The sequence below is a fragment of the Culex quinquefasciatus genome, chromosome 1, assembly GCF_015732765.1.
Source record: "Culex quinquefasciatus strain JHB chromosome 1, VPISU_Cqui_1.0_pri_paternal, whole genome shotgun sequence".
Taxonomy (NCBI): Eukaryota; Metazoa; Arthropoda; class Insecta; order Diptera; family Culicidae; genus Culex; species Culex quinquefasciatus.
Window position 1 is genome coordinate 34941251 of NC_051861.1, and position 17227 is coordinate 34958477.

The window sequence follows — 17227 nt, forward strand, 5'->3', positions numbered from 1 at the left end:
TTCTGAACATTAGGGTTTTTCTGACAACTGTAAAAATTTCATCAATGAATATTTACAGTTGATCTTAAGAAGGAACAAGCAGCTTTAAATAATTGTTTTGAGTCGTTATTTATCATATTGGCAAGGCAATTAAGTGTAAGCTATATTTTTACTTCACAAAAATCTGTTACGGATTCATGCAACAAGTTTGTGCAACTTTTGAAAAATCGCTTAGTGCAAATGTTGATTTGTAAACATTTTAAACTATAATTTGGAGTCCAAAAAAGCTCAATAAACGATCTTGTATTAAAAGATTCAGAATAAAAATCAAAGGTAAAAAATAGTTCCTCAAAATAATGAGGCTACTAAAATTAACATTGTTTATTTATTTATTGTTTTACTTTTATACTTTTAAAATTCACGTTGCATTGAATAATTATTTACAGTCGACTCTCTGGCTGTCGATCTTTTCAATATCAATATTGCTCCATCCATCGAGGAAATCTGCAAACTTCTATTCTCTTCATTCCTCGATATTTTCTCTTGCTTGAAGGATCCCTTCCTCGACGGTCCCTTGGATTCTGTTTGCTTTAAAAATCTCTTCCGGTTGTCGATAATTTCACTTTCCCATGGCTTGCATGGGCACTTTTCTTTGCGAAACGAAGCTTTGAAGAGTGTTTGACATTAGTTTGTTTTTGTTTGCTGGGTAGGGTACGTTATCCATTAGTGGACCCCTTTCCTATAGTGGACCCTCTGGAGGGTTTTTAATGAAAAATACAATAAAAATCACAATTTCAAGCGTGTTGTTGTCTAGAAATAATTTATTTGGCATGTTCAGCATCATTTAAAACAATGTTGGCTGTTATTGACGTGTCCTTTCAGCCAAAAAAGTGTTTTGAGTTCGACATCTGAAATCAGCCATGGCCACTAGCATTTTCACAACAAAACTGCATTTATATTTTATGATTGAATTAACCATCCAATCATTTTTTGACTGATTATTTAACTTCAGCAAGTCGAAATAATGTAAGTTTAAGGATTTTACTAAAATAAAGCGAAGAACTGCCATTTTCGAACAAAAATTAGGGGTCCAATATAGGACAACGAAATCCAAACTTTTCCAAAAGTGGACCCCTGTTAATTTAACCTTCAAAAATGAAGAAAACTGTGTATTCAAGCAAAAGTTTCTCTAAAACATACAATAAATGCTTGTTGTTATCAACCTAAACGCATATTTTTTCAATTATGAGTACAAATAGAGCTGTTTTCATGTTAAAAGTACCAAAAATGCTGAAGCCGTAAAAAATTATAATTAATCAAAACTATAGTTAATTGTACTTAACTGAAGCATCATAATTGCAGTTTGAAATAATATTTTATAATAATAAATCAATAACAAAACATTTTTTTAAATAAATATGCGTGGTTTTATCAGCAACTGTAAACAAATCTATTATATAGTTTCGGTCAACCATTTATGTAATTAATATGGAAAAATTTGCATCAAGATTACTTTTTTTTAGTTATTTTTATGTTTATAGTGGTTTTTGAAACGTTTTCTCTGATCTTTTTCGGAAATAAATGTGTTTAAATGTCTGTTAGGTGTTTTGTTGTTTAAAGCCAAATTTGTTAACAAAACATATTTGTTTATAATGAAAAGTGAGCAAAATCCATCTTTTATTCATTATATCTATCATTAGACCTACACCATGCATCAAAACATCAAATATCGGTTAAATTTGGTATAAAAATAACAGTTTGCCTATAGTGGACCCGGGTCCACAATCGGATTATGGACCCGGGTCTACTATAGGAAAAGGGGTCCATAACAAGGCAAAAAACTTTTTTCAAATGGCTATTTTGCTGCTCAAAAACAAATAACTGATGAAACAAATAGTCAAAATTGTTCAAAAGACTTCAGATTTCATTGTTTTATACAAAGGGTTATAAAAAAGGGCTTAAAATATTGAAAATTTGTGAAAAATGTGCTTCGGCTCTACTAGGGGGTCCACTAATGGTTAAAATACCCTATCAAAAAAAATATTTTCAATCGAGTCTTCACTTAACATCGTTCTGTAAACTGATGATTATCTTCCTCGACGGATCCTTGGATATTGACAACCAGAGAGTCGACTGTATTAATTGTAACTGAATTTCAAATTTATTATTTTCCTTTTTTTAAATTATTGCCACTTTTTCGATAATCAACGCGTTGATTAACGGCGTTCTTTTAAAGTTTTCTGGAGTTTTATGAGGAAAGAAATCTTTTTTCATAAATGTTTTGATTGGATAACCTCTCAAATAGATGTAGCATGGTTGTTTGGGGATCCGTTTGGACCAAGAGGACAGAAGAGGCCGGATTTTCAACGTATTCTAAGCCCTAGCAGCTAGCTGATTTGTGGTCACTTTCATCTCAACTTTCTTTCTCAAGTTCAATCCGAATTTGTGATCAGATTTTTACTAGCTAAATATCGACAGAATTAAAGTTTTTCCTTGATTTGTGTGATGGCCACTCGTCTTTGCAGTCCTGTTCGTCATTACCAAATCTGGACAATACAAAATTGGCCACTTGTTCCGGATCGAGCCCTTCAAGCACTATTGTGGACTGTATTGGGAGGAAGGGGGTTTCTTCAGCTCGTCCAGAGCACACAAGGGTCAACGGCCATGTTCCGGAAATAAGATTGAGATTTGCCATGCAGATCCCAGAAAATTGTCCATAATCCATGTCAAATCTTAGACAGAGCAAGGTAGCCTACTGTTGGTGATCAAAGAGTTTCAATCGCAGTAGGTCAGAAATGTGTTGTTTACTCTTTGAATACTAGCAGGAGGCTCCACCGCTCTGTCATAAAGTCGGCCAGTCACAGTCTGGGTTCAGGAGCATAGGCCATATCAATTTAGTATTGTATCATATCAAAAATAATCCTGTCCATATTTAGCAACTCGAGACCCTTACTGAACTCGTCAAATTCCGGTTAAAATCCGGCCATTTTTTTTTTGTTTTTTAACTATTTTAGAAGTTTCCGAATCAATAAATTTATGATAAAAATACTCTTTCTTGATTAAACTCTAGAAAACTTACAGCGTTGACGTTGATTCAACGATTATCAGCATTGAAACGTATAATTGCTGAAGCCTCTTCTAAAGACAGTAAAATCCACCCAAATCCGTTCTGTCAAACCGTGGATGAATTTGGAACGCACGTCCGCATATTTGACCGACACTAAACCTGCTTCTCCGTTCTGTGAGTTTTTGCGCAAAACGGAAGAAAACGAAAAAGTGAGGTTAAGTACATCGCACACGCACGCGTGCTCTCAACTGTCAGTACACGGGTAAGCATTTCACAGCAGCGTGCAATTTCAACACATCCGTGAAATTACTCCCCCACTCACTCTCGTGTAGTGAAAAAACAGAGTTGGAAAAGTTGTTGAAGTAGTAAAAATAATTCAGTTAAGTCCATCGGTACGAACCGTACACTGCGCTAACTAAAAATAAGCCTAAGGAAAAAAAAGGGTGGCATTACTGCGAGCTGCCATGAAATGTTTACAAATACTAAGTCAACAAAGTAGTCCGAGGAAAAGCTCGCGAGGAAAACATCTGCCGAATTAAGTGCTTGCTCTTGCGAGCGAACCAACGAACGAGAGGAGTACTCTGTGCGAGGCAATTTCAATAAATTGACACCTTTGTCAAACCAGGTCTTGTCGCGTTTCGCATTCCGTCCTTGGACCAGTTCAATCCACTGTCGTCGAGCTGAGTCAGCTCCGTTTCAATTATGCGCTTTTCCTTCCAATCTTCACGCAGCAAGCCGGGCTGGTTGCCAGGGGAAATCAGTGAGTGGTGGAAAAACCATCAGCCTGCTAGGTTGAACCACAGACGATGTCGAAGTTTATTGGGATGATGAAAAAATAAACAACTGCCGCGGAGGCAACAAATGGCCACGTGCCCCCTCGATAATCTGATCATCACAACGTACTAACCGAACTAATCCGAGGAAGACAAGCGAGAACGGAACTGCTGCTTCAAGAGGTTTCTGAACCTAAGGAATAGCTCAATCTGAGCAAGCCATGAAGATCACAAACAGAGGGGAAAATATTCATCCTATAACTATAAAATGGCGATTTATTACTGGGAAAATGTACTGTTGCAAGGGGCAACAATTGACCCGGGAGTGAGGAACCCCCGAGAGGTCGCTCGTTGAGGGAAGCACCCGTTGATGGAAATATTGACACATTGGTTGAATGTAGCGAAGCCGTTTGAGTAATGGTATGCTTCCGTTGTATTGTTTTGCCGTTATAGGAGCCTTTGTTTAATGTTTATTATACATCGAGTGATATATTGTTCACCGTTGTAAAAAAGGGAGATGATGCGTTTATCGTTAGCTATGCAATCAAATTGAATTGATTTTATTGCCCACTTTACATCGTGCCTGATTTGTTCTAAATGCAGAGGTAAACTTCTCTAGTTCTACATACAACCTTTTGTAAAATGCTACTCAGATACCGTTTTCAATGGTTTCAAAAAGATATTTCAAATACCTTTCCAATAATGATGATTTGAAAATAAAGGCCTAAATTGTATGTTAAGAAGGTATTAGACTATCACAGTAAAAATAATCATAATAATATTACATCATTTATGTAAGAAAAAAGGTTTGAAATTACTTCTGGCATAGCAACTTGCTATCCCAAAAATAACATCAAACTGGCCGTGCGATTTGGGGCGCGGACTTAGTAAGCTGGATATGATTATACCCATTTTGATGTTATTACAATCGAACCCCGATGGTTTGACACTAACTGTTGTCAAACGAACGGGGTCACTTTTTAGTTTGACACCTCTTTTAAACGAAGTTCACACACACTACCAAACGTTTGTTTCGATAGTGTACCTGAGCGCCGTGTAAAAAGTGACAGTTCGGCACTTTTTAGTTCGACTTTGACCAACGAACGGGGTACAAACTAAAGAAGTGTCAAACGAAAAAGTGACCAACCACCGGAGGTTGAGTGTACCCAGGGGGATAGCAAAGAAGTCGCCATCTTTAAAGTTCAAAAAAAACAAACACTGACAATCAGTATTATACAGATTACTATGGTAGCACGAAGTGTTTAAAAGCAAACTGAAAAATGTGTAATGCCGATTCTCAGTGTACGGGCGCACTGCATGATCGACCAAAAGAAAAAAAGCAAAAAAGGTTAAACAGAAAAATCACTTTTTTCGATATGAATTTTCAGTCAATTTTGGGATGGATTCTCCGTTTATATGATAAAATTTGCCATCAGCAACACAATTCACGTGCTTTTTCAGGAATTTATCGTTAAAATTGCGAAAAATTTGAGGTTAAAAAACCCAAACAATGATTTGTTATGAGCTACTATTTGACAGCTAGTGCTTTTGTTGTGGGCTCATATTTGACAACCGTGACAACTGTTGCTGCTTTGGTCGGAATTGGGTTGTAATCCCCCCGAATGTTACCATGATTCTTTTTATATGACAAACAAACTCGCCTAGGGGTTAGTCACTTCGAGTATATCGCATACGGCGTATCATACGCGCATAATATCGTACCAAATATCAGCGTGAATATCATACGCGCATAATATTCACGTAGTATGCCTAGGCTGCGTACCGTATGGACTCCAGTATTGGCTTCATATTGGTGCAATATCTCTCAATATCTTGAAACTCGCTCTTTTTGACAGTTTTTTATATCACAAACAAACTCGCTCTTTTGACAGTTTGGTAGTTTGCTAGTAAAAACAAGCTTAAACTTACGATTTCGCTCTCCGGTTGTCGGTCGTGATGGGTTTTCCATTCTTGAACCAGGCTGGAGCATCAAAGTTGCACTTGATTAGCAGCTTCGAATGCAGGGGAACCGTTTCCTTTACGAGTCGTTTGTGTCCTAAAATGAAGAAAATAACAATTTGAATTAGTTTTTTTTAAATACCATGCGGCTCCATCAAACCCGTGAAAGTGAAATTTAATTAGTTTATCTTAAAAGTGATGAATACATTACATAGAGCCAATGTTTACAGTGGTTACTCATTTGTTTGACACAGAATTGGCAAGGTTCGACGAACCGGGATTGAACCAATTTTCTAAGAAAATGTGACTCACAACAGATTGTCGGAAAACGCTCCGGAAATTCTGTTCAACTAAAGCTTCTGTTGATATAAATATGACAGAGCAAACGAACGAGATCTCACCCTGTTTGATTTGTTCGTCGGGAATCCCCCTTTCTGAACTGTAAATCCGAGAGGTTAAGTCCTATTACATTGTAGGGATTTGGTTCAAATTTGTTTCCGTTGAACTTCACCAAACAACACTCAAAACAAACCCATTTCGCTAGCATATCACTATCGGGCCCCTGACAGAGTGTGTCAGAAGAAACACATGTGGCCCCTGTCACCTCCAACGAAACCATAGAGGAAAAAAAAGAGACAAATCTGAAATTGTACGCCTTTTGTTTCGAGACCTCGCGAGGGTTTTGGTTTCCGAAAAACATCGCTCATGGAAAATTGGGGGAAGAGTTTTTCTCGAGACAGACTCAGTGGACCATCCAAACTCGAAGAGGGGTTCCGGATTTGAACGTAGTCTCTCTAAGGGAAACACCAAAGTGAAACCGAAACCCCTAAAAATATGAGAAAAAGTGCAGCGATGCAGATATTAAATCTACCACGAACGTTTTATTGCCCAGAAAAAAAAGTCAACCTAATGAAGTTCATAAAATTATCATTTGATACACTGCGGCAACCTTCTTAACTAATCTTTTTCGGCTGTCCCGTCCATCAAAGAGAGAGACACACAGCCTACTCCGATGACTGTTTTGACAGATGTCGGGTGCAAATTTGATGGATGCAAACGGTACGAACCGCAGCCGAGCCGAGTTCGTACATTTGGATTAAATTTTCCGGAATAAGCGCTCTTATAGGGCATAGAGGGAATCGTTTTTGGATTTAATTAAATATTACGCATCGCGAAACATTGCAATGTGCAGTGGCAGTGTTGCGGGGATCATCAGCAGACGTCATGTTTCGTGGCGGGACAGCCGGTCACGATGGTGACAGGCTGAACCTTAAGTTGCGTACCCGTTCGATGCACCTTTGCTGGATGCGATTTTTTAGGGTAAGGGGCTAGTTTTGTTGAATGTTGTAGTTTGTTTTATGTAAAAAATTAGAAAAAATAGATTGTCTTTTTGTCATTAGATTTATAGTCACAAACTGAATTTCGTTTACAATAGAAAATTTAGTTGTCAAATTTAGTTGCTATAGAAAGCTTTTACTTTACCTTGCTTGCTCTTGTTTATGTACTATTTTAAGGTTCTAATTGCCAAAAAATATTTATGACGTAACACACGACTGGAATGAACTCAAAAACTCCATTAGAATAAACTTATTGTGCTTCACCATCCCTGAAAATATTTGTTTGAATGGATTATTTTTTTTTAGCAGTTCAGGTTTAAAAAGAGGTTTGCAATTGCCTCAACAATCAAGACTTCGAACACTTAGTTTTGAGTAGGAATCTCGCAATCGAGAACGCCAAGGCAATGCTGTAGAGCGAATAATTTAATTTGATTTTTTTTCATAACTTAGCAAGGTTTTTTTGTTTAGATATTGTTGTTTTTTGGTTTGAATTATTTATTTGTTTTGACATATTTTTTGGCCAATTTCAGCAACAACATTTCGAATGACTGGTTCTTTCAGTCAAATAATCGTTGTAATTGGGTACTAAAGCCCTATGTCAATTTTTATTTACAACGGTAAAAAACACGATTAGAAACCATTTCTGATCACTTTTTTTTCATTTTAATGCAAAAAAATATTGACAAGACACCATTTTTTCGATGGATCAACTATGGTCCCCTTGGAACGAGCTGTCAAGTAGGAGCTTTTCTGTCAAGAAGGACCGCGAGGATAATTTTTCAAAATTGATTTAAAAATCCATTTCAAACTCTTTGTGGTTGTACAAAGGGTTATTGTACTCAGAAAAAGAAGCTTTATCGCTGCAAACAATAATATCAGCAATCTAAGCTTCATTTTAGGACCCAATTGTTAATCGAAAAAAAAAAATGAAAATACTAAAATGTTGAATAAAATAGATGAATAAATTAAACAACAGGAAAAAATAAATATCGAATACCTGAAACTTCTGCAAAAATACTAAAATTAAAAAAAAAAACACAAAAAAGAAAAAAAAAGAACGAAAAAAATCAATTCAATAGTCCAAATATTATAAATCTCCAAAAAAAAAGAAAAATATTTCAAAAAACCATTGCTAAATTTTAATCAACTTTACTCCGCTTTGCTAGGAGACGGTGATTTTAGCGGATTGCAGACTGGATTTCGCCATGTGATGTTGCTAAATTTTTATCCACTAACAAAAAACTCACGACCTGTTTATAAAATCATCGACATTTTTGTTAAAAAAGATGAACAAATCACCTTGAAAATTATTTCACTTGTTCCCTTCGAAGTTGTGAAATTTCACAGATAAATGGTACCTACTCCAAACTGGACCAACTGCCAATCCGCTACCCTTATTATCGACCATCCAGAATCCGCACCAACTAACCAAAGCCAGACCAGTCAGTACCTTACATGTGCAATTTGAGATTAATTATAAATTTTCAACACCGTTTCCTAGGCCCACGAACGGGTTCGAGTTGCTCTTTTGGCCAAACCCCGGCCTGACACACCGAAAATGACGAAACGCACTTTCTACTCGCTGTCAACGGGTGTGTTTTCTGGGTGAAAATTTGTGCCACCAGAGAGAGAAAGAGAGAGAGAGAAAACAAGAGTGCAGAGTGTTTTGGGGGGAAATTTTGATGGGATATGGCTGCCTGGTGCGTGTCGACAGAATCGCAAATGGCAACGATAAGCACGGCTTTTGCGATGGGTGAAAAACAATTGTGTAAAAATAGCGAAATGTCAAACCTAATGAGATACGGAGCGGTGGCAATTTGCCTTCTGGGGCGACTTAATTACGCATGTTAGTCATAATCCGTCAAAAAAGGGGAAGGAGCTTGTGGCAGCTGTTGGTACAACTGTAATTTTAAAATAAGTTTTTATAACAATATTCGAATTTAACATTGCATAGCGGTCCAGGTCGCAAAATTGAGTGGAGTGTTGATTTTCAGAAAAATTGATGCTTGAATTTGCGTGCCCAACAACATTCTAGAAGAGATAGAAAATCTCAAAAATATTCCTGGAAAGTTTGATTTTCAAAATCAACCTAATCGTGAACCACCCTAACTTTTTACCAAGCCAAATGTTACCCCTTTCCATTCGCAACACTTCTTTAGAAGATACCAAAGCTTCAATCACCATTATTCGAAAAAAAAACATTTTAATTTTTTTTTAACTTTCCAAATAAGTTTCTGTATCCAGGTTTTTAAGCGAAGATGGCGTTCAAATGGCGAACATCCGAAATGTCAAAATCGCGCAGTAGCACCAACATTAGAAAACAAATGTGGCTGTCATGCCATGGCACACTTTTTTCGGAATATTGGTACCACTGCGTGATTTTGTCATTTCGGACGTTCACCATTCAAACGCCATCTTCGCTTAAAAACCTGGATATCATGACAGTGTTGCCAGATTTGCAACGTTTATGGAAATAGAGCAATTTAATGAAAGATAGCTCGGGAAATCATTTTCATATAAATTTATAGCATTTGAGTTCAAGTGTGGTCAGTTTCCTATTTTTTTTTATTTTCATTCAAAAATGAGTAATGAAGTGTTGCCAAGTCATCCAAATTGGTCATTGGAAAACATTTTGTTTTTTGTAAAATCGCGTTAACTCGTGATGTTTATAAGCAAACCCCTTATGTTTATATTTCAAAATTTTTGTAGTTGTCTGCTCTACAACATTGTAGAACATTATTACACTCTAAAATATAACCCTGCAAAGTTAGAAAAAGACGAAATTTTAAAATGAAAATTTTTATTCAAAATGAAAAAATTACCTTTCTGGGTCAATTTTAGATTCGAAAAGTACATTAAATTTCCCTTAAAATGACATGTTCCAAAAATGTTTACAGTCGAGTAACGGAAAATGGGAGATTTAAAAAAAAATGTGTTTTTTTCGATGAAAAATACGTTTTTCGGAATTCTGAGTACGCCATTAAATTGAGCGTCTAATTGAGCGTCTAATGGAAGGGGTCGTACCGCCCCTCCGTCACGAGATATCAAAAAACGGACTTCGGATTCGTGATCAGGGACAAAAGTTACCCCTTACGACAAAGTTTCACGCAAATCGAAGAGGGGTCGGGGCAACTTTTCCCGATTTCGTGTGAGTTGGTAGAGAATTACACAGTGTTGCCAGATTATGCCAGAATTTATAGATAATCGGAATGCTCTTTCAAAACTTATTCAATTATGTACATTTTTATCAAAGTTGACCGTATCTGGCATTATACGTAATGTCACTGAAATGCTCAAAACATAAAATAGTGTTGCCTGCTTTTCAGTATCTTTCCCCATCTAAAGGTTTTTGAATTCCTTTAACATTCCAACGCCCAAGGCTCCAAAAAAGTTGGAACGGTAACTTCAACTCAATGGTCCTCGGGCATTACTCAACCAATCGTTCCAACTTTTTTTTTCGCGTGTAAAAAAAAAATTCGCCAAAAAATCCGCGGAGGCAATCGTTTTTAAAAAAAAGGTGGAACGATGTTTTCGATTGCAGAAATTACAGATTTGATCAAATTAAGTTCTGCAAAGTTCTAGAATCATCTAGACATTCTAACAAATCACTGGAAAGAAGAATCGTCCCGATTGGTTGATAATGCCCGAGAACCAGCGTGTTGAAGTTATCGTTCCACCTTTTTTGGGAGGCTTGGGCGTCCGTGTAAGTTGGACATACGTTGGGCATTCCAGTGTTAAAATCAGAATCAGGATTTAGGTTATGTTTCTAAGATACGCAAAGAACGAATCTGTAGCATTCAACACAAAAATTGCGTTTTAAGCCTAGGTCTTCCACGTAAACTATAAATATTTTGGTTTTGTTTAATCAGGAAACTTTTCATTACAAAGTCCTGATAGATAAATATACCTAATTGCAAACCTCGCAAAGTCTATTTATAACCTCAAACCTCCAAAACCACCCAACGCATAATTTTGCAAATTTCCAGCAGACATTTCCAAATTGGTCACTTCCTCTTCCCAGCATCCAAGCAACCGTGCAGGGTGGTGCGTTCAACCATCACCCAACCGTCTTTCCGGACCAATTTCTCTTTCCAGCTTTGCACCGAAATCAAAGCAGGCCGGGAGAGAAACAAATTTAGGCCCCGCCAAAGACCACCAGCCAACTCGCGGACTTTGACATGGCCTACTACGCACTCTTCGATGATTCTCTCTAGGGTAGAACACACGTGAGTCAGTGGACCATGATGGGCAGAATTGGTACACAATACCCGTGGCGAGATCTGGAGAGAGCTTCTGCTTATGCTGAAATTGATTGGTTGTTTATTAAGACAGCAGAGCGCAGTTAATTTAGGTTAATTGAACTCCGCGACGTGCGGGGACTTGGACTAGACGACAACCGGAAGGCTGGATAGTTCAACCAACCTTTGTATTTAAGCGTTGTGACAGCAATCGTTATAAGAAGCGAAATTCTCCGAATTGTCTCGAAAAATCAAGATCGCAGAATGTCCAAGTTCCGCGGAAGTCCGTCCTCCCAGATTGACAGATATTATTCATAATGTTTACACAAAGTTTCCTTTTATTGCGGCAATTCCGTCCAATCAACAGAGCCGGGAAGAAACCGTTCTGGCCAGAACGTCGTGAATTGAAAGATAATAAAGTAAGGAACTCCCGCACTCAGCAATAAACCGAAGACGGGGGGCCCTTTTGGGTAGATATTATTGCATATTAATTTATTTTTATAAGGAATTGAAAGCCTTCCGCGCAACCCGCTTTGAAGATTGGATCGACTTCCGTTCCCTCTCTTTCTCTACGTTTGCCGGCACTTCCGGATAAACAAATTCAATATGGCGCTCGTCGTCGTCTGAATTTCTCGGTGGCGGGATAATCTTCCCACACAAGCATGGAATGAATGAAATAATCCGTCCCGTTGGCGTTGGCCGCGTAATTGTTGGGATTCCAAATCGTCTAGGAATGATAGAGGGAACGACCTCGGCTTTTTTGCGGAGGATTTCGCTGCGTTTAGCGCGGCCAGCAAGCCGCAGAGTGACAAATTTAGAACTGCCATAAATTATAATTTTTGCCAAATTGCGACGTGAAACTCTTGCTTTCGTAGCGGGGAACTAGGACAGGTTAGGATCAACGGGGTAAAACGGGCATTTGTGGGTTACATGAAATAAAACATCAAAATATTTGTCTGCTTGTGGTACGATTTGTCAAAAATAAAGTTGTATTAGTGTTCAACGTGTTTTCGACACGACGCGTCGTTAGTGAAGATGTATTAGTGAGACTGCTTGACCTCGCGTCCAGCTTGTGCGTGACTTTGCTCTGCTCACAGATTCGCTCAAGTTGACGGTTTCCTGGGTATTTTGTGCAGACTAAAGATTTTCACAAACAACATTTTTAAACGAAAATTACTTATTTTTCAAATTTCTGCTTTAATCCTCGACTGCCCTATCCCCGACGCATAGCACGCACACTCCCGTAATGACTACAAGACTAATTGAATGTCATTTCCGTTCGGCGAATCTCAGAGAGTAGGTACGAGTACATATCCAAACATAAGCATCGCTCTAAAAGATGCTGCGATGCGATCTCTTCTCCGGTGCCGCGTTTTAAGTCCAAACATAAACTTCAGCTCGAGGGGCAACAACTTTAGAGACTGGGAAGAAGTTCTCGTCGTTTTATGAATGAATATTTGCAGCGTTTGCCGGGGAGTGAAATTTGTGCACACTTGTGCTGCACGCAGAAGAGGGAAATATGTTTCGAGCAGGTGCAGTAACCTTTCAATGGAGTAATTAATAAAATGTGCACGAGCTTTTTGGGATTTTGAGCGGGATGTTGAGGTTCTAAATCATGGCCGAATTGACTTATTTTTCAAATCAAAGTTTGAAGGATTTTTTTTCAAATCACGAAAAGTTAATATTCAAAGAATACTGGCAACGCATTTTACGCAAAAATCAACTGATGTATCACAACAGAATTATTCAAAAATCTGTTGGTTCTGATTCAGCGAAGTGTCACTCTCCTTGTATTGTTTTTCCAGATTGTTGACGCTAGTTGAAAATGTTTAGAGCAAATTCAACTCAAATTTGAGTAAATCGAGTTTTAAATAAAATTCGTCCAACCTCAAATAAACGTAATCCATGCATGATACTGAGCAAAAAGTCTTCAGAAATAAAGAAAAAAAGTCAAATTCAAGCAAAACTAAGCAATTGGGTCCTAAAATGAGGCTTAGATTGCTGATATTATTGTTTACAGCGATAAAGCTTATTTTCCTGAGTACAATGACCCTTTGTACAACCACAAAGAGTTTAGGATGGATTTTTAAATCAATTTTGAAAAATTAACCTTGCGGTCCTTCTTGACAGAAAAGCTCCTACTTGACAGCTCGTCCCAAGGGGACCATAGTTGATCCATCGAAAAAATGTTGTCTTGTCAAAATTTTGTTTGCCTTAAAATGAAAAAAAGTGATCAGAAATGGTTTTAATCGTGTTTTTTACCGTTGTACACAAGGTTGTACATTAAAATTTACATAGGGCTTTAGTACCCAATTGGACCAATGTGGATGTATAAACAAACGGTATGCAGCTTACGTCAAAGTGTGAAATAATGTTTGTTTATAAATCCATATTAGCACATTTAAATTGTTTTGCTTGAATTAAATATTTTTTAATTTTGTTTGTACTTCGGCCAAATCTGATTTTTGCTTAAAACAATTTCAAAGGAGTACCCGCCGTCGAGCAGTTTTTGACAGTTCGCTCCACAAGATAAACATAGTAGAAAAAAGCAAAAACTGCTCAACGGCGGGTGCTCCTTTGCCAGATAACAAAATCTGGGAAGTAATGGAGTACCCGCAATAGAGCAGCTTTTGACAGTTCGCTCCATAAGAAATACATTGTAGAAAAAAGCAAAAACTGTTCGAATGGAAATGCTCCATTCAAAATTTACTCGAAATGCACAACAATAAAGGTAGCACTTGCTACCGTTAGGGGTCTACCAAATTCTACCATAGGAACGATAGGAACACAAACAAAAAGACGTAAACCATAGCACATTTTTATAGAATTTTGATCAATTACTCCTTACTAGGGCCATCTAGTGAGAATTTTATGTGGGCTGCAGCTTCACTCAACTGTCAAACGAGTGCAACGCGATCTGTGGTGGATTCGAAGTTGCCGTGGTGAGTTTCAGCGGTCGTTCAAATTGACCGTTAAATTGTTGATTGATAAATTTTCAAAACAGATTTGCGCCCGTTTGTCTGTGACGGGAAGATCCGCGACGCAGATCAGTCGTCGTCGACGCATCGGCCGTTGTCCACACAGCCGTCTTAGGTCGCAGGGGTAGCTACACTCTTCACGATGCTCAGCTTCCCCGACTGACTTCGTGGTGGGATGCAGCCGCGCATGATTTATGGACGCAAGCGAGCTCGGTGTAGATCATAATATGACACGTTTTGTGTGCGATTTACAAGCGAAACACCATGTAATATTCGTATAATTTGAGTTTAATAGGGCCCCAAGGAGGGGAGCACACGTTTAAAATAGGATAAATCATGGCGGAAAGTGGTATACAAATTTATTGAGGAAAGAACATCCAAGGTGGCGATGCACGTGGAACCCGTTGACAAAGACCCAGACGCCCAATGTTGTTTTCATTTGCTAATTTATGGTCACCTGATGTAAATATGTTTACTCTCTTGTTTGATGGAAAAACGAAGATTTATTTAACTGATTTTCTCCGAATCTTAATGGTTTCGTTAACTTTTTTTTGACAGTCAAGGTTGACCGCACCTCAATATTGATGACTTTGAATAAATGTAGCACAATGTCAGTCACCATTAAGTAACGCAATCCTTATTCAGCTGTGAACTAAACATAAATTGCAATTTGAATGTATCTGTTGACAGTCTCTTTGAAAATTCAAATAAAACTAAAACAAAATCAACAAAAGTCATAATTACATTAAAATCTTGTAAAAAAACGGTTTCACCACTCCTTTACCTGACGTAAAACCACGCCGTAAATCACCGCCATCTGTCAACAGTTTTGCGAATGTCGTCATCGCACGCACAAAACCCCTTCGTTCCCTTTTGTCTGCACACTGGTTTGGCGCAATTGTTGTGCTTCCACCGTCTAGTAGTCTGCGACGTGTCTGTCACGCGACGTCGTGACAGATCGTGATTAAACGTCACCACCGCGGACTGAAAGCGGACACCTCGCGTTTGTGACAAGTGGCTTTTTGTGAACACGTTTTTTCGAAACCTAATTATCGCGGATTATCTCTGGCTAGCCACAAGAATGCATTTTTAGGGTGGTTTGTCATTAGTTTGGTTTAAAAAAGAAAGGTTTTTTTTTCAATGAAATTCTGAAAAAAAAATTACACAAAATAAGTCGAGCCAAAAGTTAAAACATCCTAAATAACCCTGTTTTTGCAATATCAAAATAAAAAACAATAAATTAAAAAAAAACCTAACAAATCGTCCCCACCCAATAACAAAGGCTCGCAACACGGCGGTGACACTTGCACAAACGTCAGGAATGCGCCAAAAGCATAAAAGTTCCGCCGCACGCTGCCTGGCGTGAATTCCTGTGTGCGCCACAATGACACATGTTTAGAAATCCGAAACCACGTCCCGTGGTCGTCAAAAAACGCGATGTTCGCGTGATACGCGCCGGCCGGAATGTCCGCAATTAATGTCACTTTTTTTCGGTGGCGGCGGATTTTGGCATGATTTGCTTTGAAAACTGCTGAAACACGCCAAGATAATGGTTTGCCGGTGGCAGGAGAATGAGGTTATGTTGAGTTTTGGCAGTAATTTGGGAAACCTAAACTGAGGTTGAACGAGCTAAATGAGTGCAACTCTGCGTTGTTTGTCGCACCTTTAGCATTGTAAACATTGATGAACGATGACATTCGAGCAACAATATGAACAATTTTAAAGGTAAGATGAAAGATATTTGAAGTCAAGAGTTCTAAAAAAAACACAAAACTCCAATAAAGTCAACTGTTGTTATTCAAACGACTCCTTTCAAGAACTTCAAAAACACACCAACTTCCTTTCCGTCCCCATATTGACAAGAATCGATGCACTGAAAAACAGCACCCATGTGGCATCCATCTGTCGCCGGAGCATAATACCTACTTTTGCCGGGGACCTGGCTTGTCTTAAGTCTGCGCAGCGTCTGCGTTGCGTTGAAAGCAGACGACTTCGAGGGATACGCGACACCTCCAAGAACCCGAACATCGTAAAGATTGCAACGGAACGATGAGTAAGAGCAAAGACAAAAAAAAAGTTTATGAAATGAAACTTGTGGAGTGCAGAAGTGCTGATTTTTAATTTTCAGCTTTTTTCAAATCAGTAGTCGTAGTTTCGATTTCGTAGTTCACTACGAAATCTAGTTAATGTAATTCAGATTGAAATCTAGTATCTAATTCAATACACAATTCAGTGTGCGGTTATGAACAAAATTCACTATGAATTGTAATGAGCAGTTCACAACGAACTGACAGTCCTGCAATCATTGACGACGGCGCCGCATACCCATATTTTCACAAAGAATTGTAGAGCCCCCGCAGCGGGATTCGAATCAGCAACCTCTGGATTGTGAGTCCAGTGCGCGGTCCGATTGATCCACACGGGCGGGGCTAATATCATTATATCTGTAATATCGTAATATCTGCAAACAACACTTAAGGGGTTGCATACATGTAAATCGACAAAAATACCAGTGGTTGGTTTGAGCACACGCTTAAACATTTTTTAAATCTGTTTTCAGAGCATTAAAGTATACATTTTCATCTATCAACAAAATAAATTTGAAGACATTTGGATGTATCCTTACCGAGATATAGCTATTTCAAGTTGGCAGTTTAAAAAAACGGATGCCACGATATCTCAACACTGGTTTGACCAAATCCACTCAAAATTTTTGTGAAGACCCGTTAAACTGGTTGCGTATGCATGGCGAAGGCCAATTTTCAAAATGTTTGTTTAAAAAAAAAAAAGATTTTTTTCATATAAAAAAAAAACTTTAGTTTTTGATTTTTGGATTTTTTTTAAGGAACAATTAAAAATCGGACTTCGTCATGCACATGGGATATGTCTTGACAGG

General features: G+C 38.1%; 1 protein-coding gene across 3 annotated transcripts in view; it reads right to left on the minus strand.

The window, feature by feature from the left end:
* The window catches only part of LOC6039195 (fibroblast growth factor receptor homolog 1), a 52220-nt gene that overhangs the window by 13312 nt on the left and 21681 nt on the right, over positions 1-17227 (minus strand). For all 3 annotated transcript variants that reach the window (XM_038266602.1, XM_038266600.1, XM_038266601.1), the window contains exon 3: positions 5749-5875. In XM_038266602.1, coding sequence (XP_038122530.1) covers positions 5749-5875 — 127 coding nt within the window. The remainder of the gene's footprint in view (positions 1-5748; positions 5876-17227) is intronic.